The following is a 17,864-nucleotide window of genomic DNA, read 5'->3' as shown; positions in this document are numbered from 1 at the left end:
AACTAAGAATTAAGAACCTTTTAATTTCCCAAAGGACCATATATATGGTTCTTTGGGATATTAAAAGGTTCTTGAAAGGTTCTCAATGGTTCTTCTGTGGCATCACTCTGAAGAACCAGTTTCGGTTCCAGTTCGCACCTTTATTTTTCTGTGTGAAGCTGACCTGCCCTGCCTGCAAGGTCATCAGGGAGGCCAGGGAGCGAAACAACAGATGCTTGTAACCTGTGCTTGTAAGACACATGCACACACACTTTATTGTACACACAGGAGCCCGTGTTCACAAACAGAGCTCATATTTTCATGAGGTGGTGCCTCCCGTGGTTTAGTGAGTGTCTCTGTTACATCAAAGCCAGAGAGAGACTTAACAGGCAGACAACACCGCACCTTAACAGGTTCGCTGGGGACGAGAGAAAGAACTGTGAGGAGCCAGAATGTTAACCTTAGGAGTACAATGTCATTTTTACCTGATAGTAACACTCTTTGTTAGAAGGGAAAAAAAGATTGAAAATGTAAAAAAGCTCAAACAGTGTCTTGTATTGAAACTTCCAGGGTTTTCCCTGAGTTGACAGTTTCTAGTTGAGAGTGGAAAGCGAGACTGCTCCTCCAGTTTGTGTTGGAGCAGGGAATTGGAGGCTGTAGATCTTGGATTTTATTGGAACCTCTGGACCGTCATTGTGTTTGTGTGTCTGTATGTTCGTTAGGTATGTGTGCACTCATGCGTGGGCATGCGTATGAGTGTCTGCATGTGTTGGAGTTTCAGGGAGTGGGACCCCAGAATGCTCTCGGAGGAATGTGAGGCGTGCGTGTTTTGCGCAGCCTGAGGCGCAGGAATGTCTGCTAAACTCGCTGTAACAGCTTTAAGTGGCATGACCAGAGTGTGTGTTATGAGTGACAGCAGGTGATGGGTGCATGCTGCTTCGGGGCTCGCCCCAAGGCCCGTCGGTCACCACGTCGCATGTGCTCATAAACGCATACACACCCACACATACACACAGCCACCTGTGTGTCCCACCACAGCGTGGGAGTAATCTGTGTGTGAGTGTGTGTATGTTTTAATAGGTGTCTGCTTTATCTCAGCCAGAAGAAGTGAAAGAGTATCTCTGCTCCAGTCAATGGGCCTTTCATTCTTTTTTGTTCAGGCGGTGTTTGGACAACCTTTGGCAGGTGCTCAGTGGTGTTCTACTCAGATCTATAGTCTCTTTGTGCGACTTGATTCAGTTTGAACAAAAACTACGCAGTCACATTTGATTCCCATTTCGGTTAGATGGTCTGGACTTGTTTGGCCTTGTTGTCCTTTCTCATCTTTTGCTATCTCTTTCTCTCTCAGCATGTCTTCCCCATACTGCTTGGCCTCTAAGTTCCATCAGCCCGACTACTAATGGTCCGCTGATCCTCAATCTGCATATCCACCCTGCCGCCGCACTGTGGACATTGACTGAGCACTGTCGTCTTCTATACTAATCTGTGGAATTAACACATAATTAACTGTGGTGGAAGTAGCTGATTAGCTGTCGTCATCAGAAAACGGGGAGCTGACAATGGAAATAAGGGTCTAAGAAGGAATCATAGTGTGTCCTCCATGCTCACTGGTGTCAGTCTGCTTTTTTTGGACGTCTCCTAAAATTTGTTTGCGAGTCTGTACCAGTCCAACAGTTGCTCTGACCCAGGCATCTGGTAGCCATGTTGAGCCACTGCCCTTTTTCCCATGGACAAGAGCTCATATCATGCTGACATCATGGTTTCCCCATCTGCTTTGTGTGTTCGAGTGTGTGTATCTGTGTGTGTATGCATGCGTGTGTGTACGTACATTCTTCTTGCTGCATACAGATACTATCCTAACACATACTGTAATTTGTCAGGGTGGTCAGTCAACATCAGTAATTATTCCTGTGGCTATACTTATGTCAGCGCGCCTTTTTTTCCCTTCCCGAGACCAAACAGGTTGGATGTATATCATTTTTCTGTGTAGGATGTAATTTTGTTGTCAGTGTTTTTGTCTTGTAGTTGGTTTGAGATTGGCTTGGTTTTTCTGTGTTTGTTCATTCTCGCAGGATATTGCTGTTCTCAGCTTTCTGTCTGTCGCTTGCTTGATATCGCTCCAGGCTCTGTTACTTTACTATACTGTATTCTGTTGATCAAAAGGCAACTGTCAGGGGAACTGCGTGTGTGTTTGCGTCCGTGCACATGTGTGTGTGTGGCACCGTCTCTCGCACAGCTGCTTCAAGTTAACAGCAACCTGGGAGAAGCGTGCTTCATTTAAAAAGTGGTACCTCCCTCTCTTTCTCGTCTTCCATTCCCTCCCTCCCGTTCACTCGTTTGTCCCCCTCTTTCAAACCAAAACATCCCCTGTGCGCCGTTAATTCACACGGCCGTTAAGTCAGCTGACATGTCTGGAGGGGGGCCAGAGGAAACTCTACCCCAGGATCCAGCCCCTTGTCTTGGGCCTCTGCGCTCCGGGGTTCCCCTTGTGAGCTCCTCCCTGGTTCTTATAGTCCTGCAGTTGAGCACTCCACACTACACCCCAGACCGAAATACTTAAGAAGGTTACTTAAAAGTCCATTCCACCTTGTCCCTGGAGTGCCGTCCCTCTCCTGCTTCCTGTTCTGTTGTCGGGAAGAGTGAGGACTTTGGAAGAAACTCATGATACTTTAGGGGTCAAGGGTTACTGGGTCATATTAGAGCTCAGCCACTTATCACCAACACACTTTTTTTCAGAAATGCAGACGCACTTAATCATGCTCTCTTCAGTAGAGCATAAAGCATCTTTGTGAAGATTTTGTTAACCTATGTTTCTCCAATTCGCGTGCGAAATTCATGCTTTATGTCATGTGAAATAAGTTCAAAAGGCTCAAAACATTTTTTGCAGTGTAACTGCATCCAAACCCCTGGATAAGCCATGTTTGGACTTTAGGGCAATCTGGCTTGGCTTGGCTAGTGACCTTTAACCCTGCCTGGACTGAAGAAGAAGTAGAAGAAGAAGAAGAAGAGAAGGAGGAGAACAAGGAGGATTTGTCATCTTGAGTCTGGTTCCTCTCCAGGAATCTTCTCTGTCTACCTCCAGACATCTCATCTCCCTCTCTCAGCCACTACTGTTTTCCTTTTAGGGGCTACAGTATGAGAAGATGGAGCTGACCTTCTCCAGTGGGCGTCGGGGTGTTTAACAGTCCCACAATTTTACGTTCCAACTGTATTTCTCAACTCAAAGTTCCTTATATGAACCTTGGAGCCTTCCATTGTTTCAACGGTCCTGTTTATTCTCATGGAGCTGAGGTTGTTGAGAGCCAAGGCAGCTCTCAGTCGTGATGTGCTGAACTTTGTACAAACTTCATCTGTCCACTCTGGGGAAGCCAGGAGGAGCGAGAGATAAACTCTCTGTCTGAGGAGAGCTTGGCTAGTTTGGCTCAACCTCTCCCCTACTTCATCTCTAGCATTTTTTTTTGTGTTACTGTCTGCTTGCCTGTCTCTGGTTCTGTCTGTCTGTCTATCTATCTATCTATCTATCTATCTATCTATCTATCTATCTATCTATCTATCTATCTATCTATCTATCTATCTATCTATCACAAGTTTTCTGTGGTTTGCAGGAGAGAGAATAATCCATTTTACTGAGCAGGAGTCCTGATGTGTTCAATTGCCTTTTTAGTGCTCTAACTTTCCATCCAGAGAGCACCAAGCATGTGTAGAATGTGTCCCTGTGCCTGGGAGGAAAACTTGGGAGGAATAATGTGCCTCACTACACTTCCACGCACATGCAGTCACATGCAGTCACGCTCACCTTAGAGTCAGGGAGCCAATATACACAGCCTGGCTGGCTTAGTGTAGCTCTCAGAGGAGCAGTGACTTGAGCAAAGCTGCCGTTCCCACCAGCCACTAACATCACACACTTCTGACAGCTAATTCAACTTTCACTCCAGGGGACAATGGCAATTCAGTGAGCATACATCCAATATGTATGCCTGTGTGTGTGTGTGTGTGTGTGTGTGTGTGTGTGTGTGTGTGTGTGTGTGTGTGTCCTAAACCCCCAAGCCATTGCTGTCAAGAATTGCCTGTCAAAGGCACAAATGGGTTTCACCGCTATGATGGCCATTTAGGGATGTGACCTCCTATTTCCCTCCACACACACACACACACACACACAGCACCTCCTGAGACCCCTAGCCGGCTCTGATCCTGGTGGCAGATGGAATTAGCAGTAATTACGAGCTCATTAACTCCAGCCTGTTCTGTAATCCCCTGTAATGCCCAAATACTGCTGTGTGTGGTGTGCGCGGTTATGTGTGTTTATGTGTGTGTGCCTGCGTGTGTCCACAAAAGCTTGTCAGAGCAGCTACAACACAATGTTCTATTTCACATCATGGAAAAGTGACAGAGAGTAAATAATAAAGCGGAAGAGGAAATTAATTTCTCTGTTTAGTGTGTACCCAAAGGCAGGCTGTCCTAATTGCGTCCTGTCAATGATTTACTGCAAGTGTTTAACACCACAAGGAGAGAACCTGTGTCATGTAGCTGATTCAAAGCCATTTTTAATGACATATTGCTTGCCAATTACTCTGCAAGTGCTCCAAGCATTCGTACAAAAAAAGTTACTGCATTAAAAAGTGGTAGAATATGTAATATAACAGCGAGACTGACTTGCAGCATGGAATATAGAGCCGTGCTTTCTTGATAACAGCTTACTGTAACTCCTGAGAGCAGCAGATGGCTGATACCTTACCTAAATATGCAGTTGAAATGAGATTTGCAATCTATCCACTGATACGTCCACTGTTGAAACAGAGTTTACAATCACAGATAGGTAATGTATACCTTAGCTATGTCTGCAGCAGCTAGATATCCAAACCATGTTATGGCTATACCGGCCTCCTGTGTCAGATTTTGAGGCTTTCAAGATATAGCATGGGCCGTGCCTGGAAAAGCATACTCTTGCATGGCCCTATATGGTGCTGCAGTGTTGGATAATTGTATGCAGAAGAAACCGGCCATTTAAAAAATCAATGTTAACTATGTCTCGAATACTAAATGCTTATCTGGCCGAGGCTAGGTCCACATTATATGAAGCTTATGTATTTCCTCTCAGTGTTATCACAGCCCCTCCTATTTCTGCTCTGCTTTTGATTGGATAGTAGGGACTCTGTTGGGACAATCTGCTCTTATTATAAGCCACCAAGGTGGTCCACAGACATGTGTGTGTGTGTGTGTGTGTGTGTGTGTGTGTGTGTGTGTGTGTGTGTGTGCGTGTGCGTGTGCGTGTGTGTGTTTCCCAGTGATAAGCCGGTGAAGTGGTCCAGGGACCCATATTGTTGGCCATCTGTGCACACACCAACCACATTCGTCCTCTCTTTTATTCTATCAGGTAAATGCCCAAAGTGTGTGCAGCCTACGCATGTATTGACTAGGCGTGGGAGCTCCTGCACATAGTTGATTTGCTTTAGTTTTTATCCTAAGATCTATCAGGCACAAATCTACAGTACACTGTTTTTTTAAGACTCTGTCTCCCAGATGGTCGGCACAGCCAATAGCGGACAGGTCTGCCAGGTCCGGACCGCGGCTGTGCTGGAGCAGGATACACCAGCGATGGGTGTGGCTGGTTCATGCTGCTCTCCGTTGCAAATGAGTCATTGTGTTTGTGAGTGAGGGCATCAGTGTGTCTGTGGGCATTTGAGTAATTATGTGGTAAGTCATCTCTTTAAAAAGCATCCCGTTCCCCTAAATTAATCACTATTTTATTGACTGAGAGATGACTCAACCATGAGTATATAATTATACAAGTGCTGTGTGTACTGTGGGGTTTCAATCCTGTTTTTTTAAGAGTGTGTCTGCCCTGTCCAGACTGAAATCTGGACAAGACGTTGAAGCTTATAGCCAGTAATAAATGTAGCTGTTGGCTGTCTCCTTTTCTTTTTATGATTAGCCTGTTCATTTTAACCATAGATTTGATCTATTATGTTTTATGACTGTTATATAAATATCTGGTTTTATGCATCCTTACACCTGCTTTTAGGTGGAATCTGAGGCTGGGTATTCCCAGTAGAATGTGGCAGTTTGGTGGAGGTGTGGTCGACGGTATGGTCTATTTTAGCAGCTTGGTTTATTGTGTATAGCAGGTGTGTCCTCTCGCTGTCCCTGACCCATGACCTCAGAGGACCAGGTCCCCTATTGTTCACTTCCTCTTGCAGCTGATCTGAGATATGTCTGCAAATATGAGTGCAGACAGGCACACACAAAAACACACACTGTATCTCGCTTAACTGTCATCTCTTGTACCCAGTTCAGTCTAACTTACTGAGTACTCTTTAGGGAATCTAGTGAATCAAAGCTTTTTCATGCATGCCCCCTCTGGTTTCTGAGCCTGCTGCCCGGTGCCAGCCTGGCAATGCCCTACTTTCCACTTGCCTGAAAAGGCATCACTACGACCAGGCATCACTGAAACCCGTCTGATTTAGCCATTTTGGGTTCTGCCATGTGACGCTGTGGATTTTAATAGGAATGGAAAGTTCCTGTCCACTGTGGGACTGCAGAAACACTTTCCATCCATTTACACAAGTGGGAGAGGCTGCGTCCAAGTATCACCCTGGATAGCGCACGTTTAACCCCATGAAGGTACGAGGAGTTGTGCTCCTCCATTCAAAGTCACATTGTTTTTGTATACTGTATCCTTCTGAGAATGATTTGCTGCACTACCTAAAACCTTTTCTTTGCACATTGTTCCTGTCTCAGGTCCCTTTCTATCTCAGTACTCTCTGTCTCCCACTCGACAAGCCATCACACTCCCTCTGTGTCAACATATCCTCTCCTCCTGTGTTTGCCATCTCTCCTTATCTGCTCCAACATGGTCCAGCAGGTCTAACAGTAATTTCCTGCTGGCTCCTGATTGGCCAGATTGCATTAGCGCTGTCACTGGCTGAAGGTGACATTACTACACAAGCGCAGTTGTTTCCTCTTACTGGTCCAGAGGAGTATTCTGCTTTTGTTGCAAAGTAAAGGCATAATTAGATAACAATATTGATTATCACATTTAGCAGATCCCTCCCTATTGATCTGTTGTTTAATGGTAAGTTATATTACCTCTTTAGGTAAGTGCATTAACATTCTCTATACTCTGCATGGGCTATCGATCAGATGATTAGTTTATTGGTTCTGTGACAATCCTGTCAGTGAGAGACAGTAAAGCTTCCATCACCGCCATCCATCTTCTGACCATGCAGCCTTATGCGAATGTCTTCAACCAAAGACTGTCTGTCTGAAAACTCAACTGGTTAGTGCTGAAAGTTTGGACCGTTACATTTCGGTTTTATGCTACGCCCACAGACCGAGTGAGAACGCTAGAGAATTTCAGTGCCACCTTCCTCCAAATCTGTAGCACGGCCATGGTTTATTGTCCTGGCCTCCATACAGTTAAAGCTAATGTTAGTTTAGATGGAACAGCTTATCAACCAATCGGTCTGCTCTCTAGGGCTGGCAGGACTCCAACTCCCAGCAAGCACTGCTCCCACAGCCCTCAAGCAAAGCTGCTTTGTCTCTACAGCGGCTTTCTCTGTCTGGGTCTACTGTATCTCTATCATCTATCACTTCACTATCTCTCTCTCTCTCTCCATCCCTCGATCTCAGAGAGGTCAGATGGAGGAGAGGAGAGGAGAGGAGATGAGAGGAGACAAAGGGAGAAGAGAGTACAGAGCTCTCATAATGAGCAGCAGAAAAGACCATTCACAGTGAGATCAGAGCAATTAGCTCCGGTCTGAATAGTGGAGGGACACAGAGGCCTATTAACAAGAGCCGACTATTTAGCTCAGTGGCATCTATTGAACTATTCCCCCAATAGCTAGTGTGTGTGGGTGTGCCTCTCCTCTCTGCAGCCTATGAGGGACAAAGGAATCATGTATCTGTGAAAAGACAGTGTTGTTTATAATGACCACCATGGCCTTTATTAATCTGACAAATGATAAAGAAATGTTTAAACCGTCTTTATGTGTAATCGCTTCTCTGCAACGTCCTCTTGCTTTCTGCAAGATGGTGAAATCTAAGCTCGCTCTGGACTCAAGACAGAATTTTCAGTGCGGCTCTTCTCATAAGACCAGTTATGATGCCTTAAGCGGAGTTAGAGTAGGAAACCATTTGTCCGCAACTGGCCTTGAACTACGGGATACAGCGTGCGCATGTGGCACGCATTGTCTTCCCCGCTCTGTGGGATGTCGCATTTCTTGCATGGGGAGTACAATGAAGCTTGGGTCGTGGGGAGATGAAGGATGAGTTTAATCAAGCACACCTCAACATAATTGACATTTATTTCAGCCTAAATCAAATCACTATTGATATAAATTTCACTCATTGAATTACAGCCATAGGATACCATCTTTCAATGCCATGATCCTTTCCCTCCAGTTGTATCCTTCAGCTTATCCACATCTAATATTGTTGGTCGAAAGCCACAAAAGACCAACGAAATTACAAATCCATGAGCGGGACAAACAGATGTGGTTTATGGCCATGGTCCACGCCCCATATTTTAATGACATCATACCTTTGTGTAATTTCATAAGTCCATAATTCATTCATTAGTCCTTGCATATTGCAGATGATTTAGAAGATCCCAGATGTGTTTAAACTCTGTGGCTGGGTGGTGTTAGTCTGCTTTGGGAAGATATAGGCTGGGCCAATTAAAGTGAATTAAAACGTGACAGGGAAGTGGCTTGAGTGAGATAAATTAAGACACTGGGTGTGAGATGCTAGCTCATCTGAGACGGGGTGATGTAGATGAATAGGGAGCTAATATTATCCCACAGTGTCTGCAGCTGCCGCCGAAGAGAGGAAGGGATGAGGAGGAGCGCAGAGAGGTTATGAAAGGAGATGTCGGCAGATGCGGTCGAAGGAAGGAGAGGAGAGGAGAGGAGCGAGGGAGAGGAGAGGAGAGAAGTTGCCGGAGGAATAGAGGGAGAGATGAGCGATGATCCTCTTGAGGGAATGAATTATGTCCAGAGAACTTTGAGGAGCTTCCCTACGTGTCATCCCTTCACCTCCCTTTCCGCTTTTCATGTCTTTCTTCTCTCGCCGCTCGCTTCACCCTCCCTCACCCTCTTCCCGTCAGCCTCTGCTCTTGAGTTCGCCTCACATGTCCTCAGCCTCTTTCCAAGCTCAGACGTCCTATTACCACTCAGTGAGTTGATGGAGGACAATAGTACAAAGAAGATGAGAGTGGATCTGGTCTAGCTGCACTTCAGTTGACACTGGTTGTGAATATCAGTTGTCCTTTTGGCTGGACAGTCAGCGAATTCTTTTCCAACCTCTGGCCTAACTTTGCTTGGAAAGACGGCAACATTTGACAAACAATACCGGTTGCAATTACATGAAGCTTAAGACCTGGATATTTTGTCCAGCAGATATCTTCTAAGAATTTATGGCTCATGGGAAAATATGTTTCCCACTCTCCGAACTGAGAAGCATGGGTCGCTGAAGTATGATAATATGTAATTTCTGAGGATCAATGCTGAAAGCAATCCAACTCATTACCCAGGAGTGGTAGCCTAATGTCTACACACACACACACACACACTCAGATTCACTCTCAATCACACACACACACACACACTGGTGGTGAGCTCATGCACTCTTTAGCTCAGTGAACCGGCATTGTGTACTGTAACACTAGCTTATGATATCAGCCTTATATTCCTCCTGGCGCCCACACAACTTCTCTCATTTACTCTCTGAGTCTCCGAGGCGTCCTTTGGTCTCACCTAAGCAGCCTATAATGAAATGTCTCTCCTTAGTATGATGGATATGGGATTACATTGTGTTTTGCAACTGCTAATTATAATACAGCTGTTGAAGAATTTATTTTTTTACTTTGAGAGTTGATTTTCTCTTCTTTTCTATCCACTATCGGAATAATTTGAACGTTAGATCAGATGAAATTTTATTTTTTATCTCTCGGTCACTCATCCATATATATAGGGATTTAGCTAGTGCTGTCAGTGCTGTCTGAACCCTGACCCCGTCTCTCTGCTGTGTGTGTTTCTGTTTTCACATCAGTCAGCTGAGTGACATCAAACCCAGCAGAGACTGTGTTTGTTCCCTTTCTGATCACATTTGAATTATTCATCACAGAGGGAATTATCTTCCACAAAAGCACTGGTGGACACGCAGATAGCTCTGAAGTGAATAACAGGATATGGAGAGAAAGGTATTTTAGAGAGGCGCTGACGGTAAACCACAGCTGTGTCTCCCAAAGAGACGTCTATCTCCCCGCAATGAGTTGTTCACAGAGGAATGAATGACACATGCACACACATTGGATACATATAGATGCACTTTATATGAGTTTGAAGTTTATTAGTTCAGTTGTAGTGTGTATTTTCATAGTAGAGGGTAAATGGGAAGCTAGTATAAAGGAGGCAGCCAAGATTGGCTTTTAAAGAAACACTGCAAGAATATCCATCTTAACAAGTTGTTAAATCCCTAATTTAGTCTTAACTGTGAAGTGAAAGAATCTGCCAATTTGATGAGATAATTTCACGTTTCCAATGCAAATCTTTGTTGTTTCAATGCAAATCGCTGTGGGGTGAAAACCTTATATCAGGTGTCAAGAAAAACAGCCTTGTATTCCACTTGCTGACAATGCATTTTTGAGTTTATTCAATGGGTTTTGAAAGGGTTTCACAAGCCCAAAGGGTCGGAAAATGTTATCAACCCATATAGAGGAGCATGTAATCCTTCATTTGAACTGAAAGCATGAAAATTACCAAAATTGGAATTACAATGTTATCATACAACAACATTGAAATACACGTTTCAAGAAATTTCTTGAATCGAGTGTCATTTTCTTGATACTAGTAAAGTGATTTGCCTTATTCTGTCTCAAAGATAAAAACAATCCCGAAACAAGTGAAACTGCATTAGAAACCAATGAATATTTCACTTGTTTTAAGAAAAACATGATTCAAAGTCTAGACTAAAGGGCTTTTTAAGATGGACATTTTTTTGCAGTGTATACACAATGTTTCAATTATATATTGAGACAAACAGGGTAGGTCGGGTCTCTGGGTTTGTCTGCCCTCTATCATAAATTTGCCCTTAATCTTATTTTGTCATATAGACAGCCATGACAGCCACTTCAGACGTAAAATCTCATCTGATCTTTTTTGCGTCTATGATATGCGCAGGCTAGACGGGGACGGCTTTCCCCACGCCCCTCTCCCCTTTATCCCCGCTGTCAAGCCCTCCAGGGTGCAGTGTGACCCATACAGGCACCCAACTGGAAGGCCCAGCACCACTTTCACTCCCTCCATCCTCCCCCCCCTCATTATACATGACCCCATTTGGCAAACCAACCCCCCCAACTTGCTTACATTACACTACGATATCAGTCCACATCCTACCTAAATGACTCTAATAAGAGTACATACCCCACCCCCTAACTTCCTAAACATGACCCACTTACTGTATACAAGCACGTGTGCATGTACACACACACACACACACACTAACACACACAAACGGATACTCTCATACCCAAACACACCTCTCAGATGAGCCTCTTTGCTCCCCCACCCCCCACCCTCCCCCCTCCTCGTTCCTACAGGTCAGATGACACATTTGTTCCAATTACTTCTTTAATGAGGTTGTTATGGCTAGACTGGTCATATCATATATAGTATGAGATGTCTGTGCGCCCCAAACAGTAAGGTTAAAAGTCAAGCCCTGTTGATTTGTTAAAGGAAATATACAAACTAAAACACTTTAACACTGTTACAAAAAAACGTTGCATTTCCCATCCATTTTGTTGTTTGGTGGTATATTTTACTTGCACCCATGGATAGCTGACCAAATGTAGACGATGAGATCACATAGAGATATCTGCAGTGCAGCAACAAAGGAGTTTAATTGCAGAATTTGTTTTCCAACAACCTACAACATCCATGGAAAATGGCAGGTTTTGGTGTCAGTCAAAGAGCAAGGGCTTCTTTCTAGACTCATTTCGCTCCGACATTCAATAATCATATAGGGAGATGCCAATTTATCCACCAACAATAGCCTCAATAGACCACAATGCCATGCAGCCACAAGACAAGCTGCCTTTTGAGTAAGGGACGTGACTCTCGCTTTTTCTCAGCTGGAAAAACTCTCTCCACCTACATGTCAAACCCACAGCTGAATGCTACAAGTTCAGCCACATTCTCTAGGGGGTTGTTGAAAGGCATTCTGGGAAATATAGGAAATCACTAACTGAAGTAAAAGTAGATGAGGGAGGTTGAGGGAATGTGGGTTCACCAAAAAAGTAAATTACAACACTTTATCACAAAATAACTCCTGGAACACACTGAACAGATTGATGATATAACAGTGTGGGAATATCTGAGGGTGGAATTTTCCTTTAAGTAGGATGTCTATTGATATTGGGCTTTTAGATGTAGATAGATATATAATGCAGTAAGCATCTAAAAAGACAGACTTTCCATAGTCCATAGTCCTCCTGGCACAAACTGTCTCTGTAATAAGAGGATTCTGTATGCACCCGTGGGCGCACGCATGAGTATATGTGCTTCAGTGCTATTTTTGTGTGTAAGTGTGTGGGTTGATATGTCGGATGCGCTCCAAACTACAGTCTGCCAAGAGTGTATCTGTATGCAGTGTGAAAGTTAGGTATATAGAACAGGCAGCGTGCTAAATGAGGCCTCTGTCTATGAATATTTGATCAAAAGACAAACTGGAAGACATGGAGCCTGCTGCTGATGTAACCGAGCTGGTGGAGCTTGGGTAATTCGTACACTAGATTGGAGTGTGTAAACTGCAGTAGATATCCAGTTAACTGGCACAGATTGCTTTGATTTGTAAGATATTTTTGGATGCGGGTGATATGTGAGACCTGATCGATCCCTGTAGGGAAACTGTCTTTCCGCTTTGCCCCGTCCAGAGAGGTCAGAGCGCAGGATCGGCTGCAGAACAGCGTCCTTGGAGTTGGCAGGGGATTCAGTGTCTTGCTCAAGGACACTTTTAGCAAGTTGGATGCTTGCTGGCATGAGGGCTTGAACTCAGGTGCTCCAGTTGTAGTCTGTCTAACCGCTGTGCCACCCTGCTGCTCAGAATGTGTTTAAAATAGGAGCACACCTCTACCTTCCCTCTGGCTTTAACCTAATTACTGTAGTACATTCACTTTCTTGCACTTAACAGGTGTAAGCTACCACATCCAGGCTTATGCAATGATACTTTTAATCACATTTGACCTAGTGCTGTACTGAGTAGGACATCGCTTCTTGGTTTTAACTACAGGTTGTGTTCTTTTGATGCACTCTATGTATATTTTCTGACACATTTGCTTTTTGATTGTTTCTTGCAGCTGGGACGAGAGCAGCTCCATCAGCAGCGGTTTGAGTGACGGCTCAGACAACCTCAGCTCTGAAGAGTTTAACACAAGTCCCACCCTCAACTCCCTTCCTACCACTCCCATTGGCTCCCGCAGAAACTCAGCCATCGTGGTAAGTAACACACACACACCAGAGCATACACATACATGCACACACACAAACACACACACACACACACACACACGGCTGTCTGACACAGATGGATTGGCAATGTGTGTGTTGGTTACAGGACTATCGATTAAACTGTTAATCCAGTGCAGTATTGATGAGGTGCTGAGTGGTGTGTCATACACTCTATCAGTATAGTACAGGGAGACACACACACACACACACACACATAGACACAGTCACACACCCAGCAGGCAACAGGACACTGTTCCTGAGTGTGGTATCAGGGACAAAGCCTGATTAGGTATTCTAAACACACACATTATATTTATCACCTCTGCAGCGATGTTTGTTCATGTTTGCCACAACACACGCCGCCTGCTGTACAGCTCCATAGTGCCATTAGGCCACTTTTTGCTCCAGTGGAGCTTTTCAAAGCTGAGCTCCATTTCTAGCTCTTAGTTCCGTAAAATCTAGCTAAACCTGTATGGGTGCCAGACAGTGTGAATTAGTGTGTGTGTTTGTGTGCATGTGTGTGTACGTGAGTGGTTTTCCCAGAGTGTCTGATGTAGGTCACACCTCCGCAGTGTGGCTTTATATGACTGTAGTAGTGGGAGTTCAGAGCGAGAGGGAGAGAGAGACAGGGAGAGGGAGCGGGAGAGAGAGAATCAGCGTAACCATAGCAACCAAAGCACAGGGATGCTGAGAGTGCGGAATGGGTCTTTGTCTTCTCCGGTATAGTGAAGGACAGGTCTAGAACACAGCCATCTGCGCACATGCACACACACACACACACACACACACACACACACACACACACACACACAGGGGCCATCTGCAGTCCTGCATCCGGGCCAGCCAGCCGGAAGAACCGGGGCACCTCCCTCCACGCCTTGATGCAGTAGTCATGGCAACCATTACCCCCCTATGGCATCATTACCATGGCAACCAACCATCACATCATCATCATGCACCCCACATTCTCCTTCTGCCTGTGGTACCCAATACACATGGCTCCTCTTTCTCTTGTCATCCTCTATATTTCTCTCCATCTCTGCCTCACTCGCTTCTACAATCAATCATACTTTCCCTGTCTGTTTCTCTTTTTCTCTTTGTTCTACAACCCACTCTCCTCTCTCTGTCTCTTCTTTTTCTCTTCCATCACTCCCTCTTCTCTCTCTCTCTCTCTCTCCCTGTTGATTCCTTCTTTCCTCAAAGGCAATTCTGATCTTCCGCCCATTCCTCATCTCTCCAACAGACAGATTGTATAACATGCCCATATATAGGGGAGGAGTAGGAGGAGGAAAGGAGGATAATGGAAGAAAGGGGGCGCAAAGGAGACATAGAGAGAGAAACAGAGAGAAAGAGAGAGAGAGAGAGAGAGAGAGAGAGAGAGAGAGAGAGAGAATCAAAATCAGGAAGAAGGTAAAACTGGTATATAGGTGGCATATAAAACCTTGACATTTTCACACACACAGAGTTAATTTCCCAATGATTTTCTGTTTGTCTGTCTGTTTGTCTGTTTTTTCTGCCTGTTTGACTGCTTTACTGTCTGTATGTCTGTGTTATCTGTTTTTGTGTGACAGCTAGCTGACCTGACATGTGTATCTCATCCCCCCTGTCTCAATAAGCAGGGAATGTGTGTGAGGAAATGACAATGTTTTATCAACAATGTTTGGTCAGACAGGACACACACGCACACATACCTCCTCCTCATGTGATGTGAACCTGCCCATGGGGTCTATTGGTTTTAATAAAAAAGGAATTCACTGTATGAGTCTTCAGGGGAACCGCTGGGTGCAATGTACTAAACTGCCACACACACCTACACACACACACACACACACACACAGCCTCACATTCACACGCCTCCTGACACATTGTGTAATAGTTGGTCCCCTACAGGGGGACAATGCATGCCTCCATGAAAACTAGTAATTTCCGTCCTCATGTAGACCCCCATAAACACACACACACACACACACGCGCGCACACACACACACACACACACACATCATGTATGTATACATCGTACATACACACACACTCAAGCTTAGCTCAAACATGGCCTACTCTTCACATTTCCTTTAGTGTTTGACATTCTTCCTTATTGGATTACATTTACTTCCTTATTTTACATTTATTTTCCTTGTTCCCTCTCTACGTCAAGTGTGTGTGTATGTGTGTGAGCATTTGTGTCCAATCTGATTTTTTTTAGTTGAGTGTGTATATGTGTGTGTGATATCTTTGTGTGTGTGTGCATCTATGTGTACGTGCATATGTGCGTGTGTGTGTGATATCTCTGTTGGTCAGCCTCTCCCCTGCTGTCTCAGTCTCGGTCTCCTTTTCTTTTGAAGTGTTTAAACAGACAGCAGTGACTGTGGTTTTGGGTTGACTGGGTCAGACGCTCATCTTAGTCTGCTCAGACAGGAACAAGACACAATCTAAGGCTACCCAAAGTCTAAACCTCATCAGTTTATTTTCTGTGCTTTTCTTCAAACTGTGGACTAAGGATCTCTGATTGGTACCCATGATGAACAGTAGTGCTGTAGTGATTTTTTTTTTTTAAAGAAATAAACCAGGTTTTTGGGGGAGATCGCCCCATTTGTCAACTTGCGCATTAAGTGATGAGAACATAGACACCAAAATCATGCATGTGCCCCTGCAGATCATTTGTGCTCCATGCTAACTCTTTGCCATGCACAATGCCGAGTGATAGCAGGTGACTAGAAACAAAGTGCGAAGACTGACATTAAAGTAATAAAAGGTTGTTAGTGTTAGTATAGACTCATAAATCATTAACTCGATGTAGCTATTCATCCACTGTGCAGTGATTGCTGCGACTGCCCACCATGATCACTTCCTATGGAAACAGGGAAAGTCCCCAGTACAAAACAGTTTGATATTTTTATATCATATTTTGTGTAAATTTTACCAATTTGCTACAGAAAACTGCCAGACTTGACATATAATTTAAGTTTACTTACCATTTAGCTTTAGAGATGTTACAAAGACTAATTTTCTCACGTTTGAGATAATGCTACACCTATAAGTAACAGCATGTAGTGTATGCTAAAGTCTTACCATGGACCACCAGAGCAAACCTGGGGACCCATGGATGATTTTGGTGTCTTCTCATCACTTAACAGCTATGCTGACCAATGGGACACTCTCCCAAAAACTCTCCTTTAATCTCCATCACACATCTACAACAGTTGATCAACTAGATCAACTTGATCAACTAGATTTTCATTTCATTTTATTTGCCAAAATGCACAATTTAGATCTGACAACCACTTTACATATGTATGTATTTTCTTGATACAGTGTCTTTTAGCATCTCTCTCTCTCTTTCTCCTCTCTCTAGCTGCGTACAGATGCAGAGAAGAGGTCTCTGGTGGAGAGCGGTCTGTCCTGGGACAGTGACGATACGAAACCCAGCCGCAAGAGCCATGGCGGCGGGGTCTACGACACGGGAAGTCTCAAGACCGAGTCGGCCAATAAATGGAGGAAGATCCGGCCGCAGGGGGAGGGGCTGGAGGGAGGGAAGGGCGAGCTGAAGAAGCCCCAGACCCTCGGCCAATCAAACGTGTTGAAGAAAGGGGGGCGAAACCCACCTGTGGGAGTCACGTCCCCGATCACACACACCTCTCAGAGTGGGCTGAAAGTGGCAGGTGAGTGGGAGAACACATGCACGCGCACACACACACACACACATATACATACACATACAGCGAGCTGCAAAATAATATATATAGCTACACTTGAAATGGTTTCATAACCTGAGGACACTGACATACCTCTCTTCCTGTCTTTTAATATTCCCTTCTTTCTCTGCGTCTCACACCCACACAGTCACAGCAGACACACTCTATGTCTTTGTCTGTCCCACACATTCACCCACAGCTGCAGCCCACCCTCTGGGGCTTTAGAAAGTGGTGCCATGTATCAAACGCCCATCACCACCCACTCCCTTCCTGCCAGCCAGCCTGACACACACACACACACACACACACACACACACACACACACACTCACACACACACTGACAAACACTGCTTTTTCTACCCATTAGGCCTGCCTTTCCTATCCAAGCTTTATTTTTGTGCCGGACAGAGGGAATTTATAGCACTAAAATAAAGGCCTTGTACCCAAAACAACTGGACTAGAGACACTATGTGTTTGTAATAGTGTGTGTGTGTGAGTGCACACACGTCTTTGATTGTGGCAGCCAAATAGAGTGCCACCCATCACACTTAACACTGAGGAAACACACCAGCACGGGCGCGCACACGTACACACACGCACACACACACACACATACAGAGACAAAGAGCACAATAGTGGGGATTGTGCAGCTGCCTTTTAAGCACACCATCTGTGTGCTGTTTATGCAAG

General features: G+C 44.7%; 1 protein-coding gene across 1 annotated transcript in view; it reads left to right on the top strand.

Annotated features, from left to right (window-relative positions):
* nav1a (neuron navigator 1a) overlaps positions 1–17,864 on the top strand; it is a 79,324-nt gene that overhangs the window by 42,945 nt on the left and 18,515 nt on the right. Inside the window, 2 exon segments of the mRNA XM_078288311.1 lie at positions 13,331–13,469; positions 16,834–17,140. Coding sequence (XP_078144437.1) covers positions 13,331–13,469; positions 16,834–17,140 — 446 coding nt within the window.

Source organism: Centroberyx gerrardi, chromosome 14 (genome assembly GCF_048128805.1).
Source record: "Centroberyx gerrardi isolate f3 chromosome 14, fCenGer3.hap1.cur.20231027, whole genome shotgun sequence".
In the NCBI taxonomy this organism is placed as follows: Eukaryota; Metazoa; Chordata; class Actinopteri; order Beryciformes; family Berycidae; genus Centroberyx; species Centroberyx gerrardi.
The sequence above is the reverse complement of the archived record's forward strand: the minus strand, read 5'-3'. Positions and strand labels throughout refer to the sequence as shown.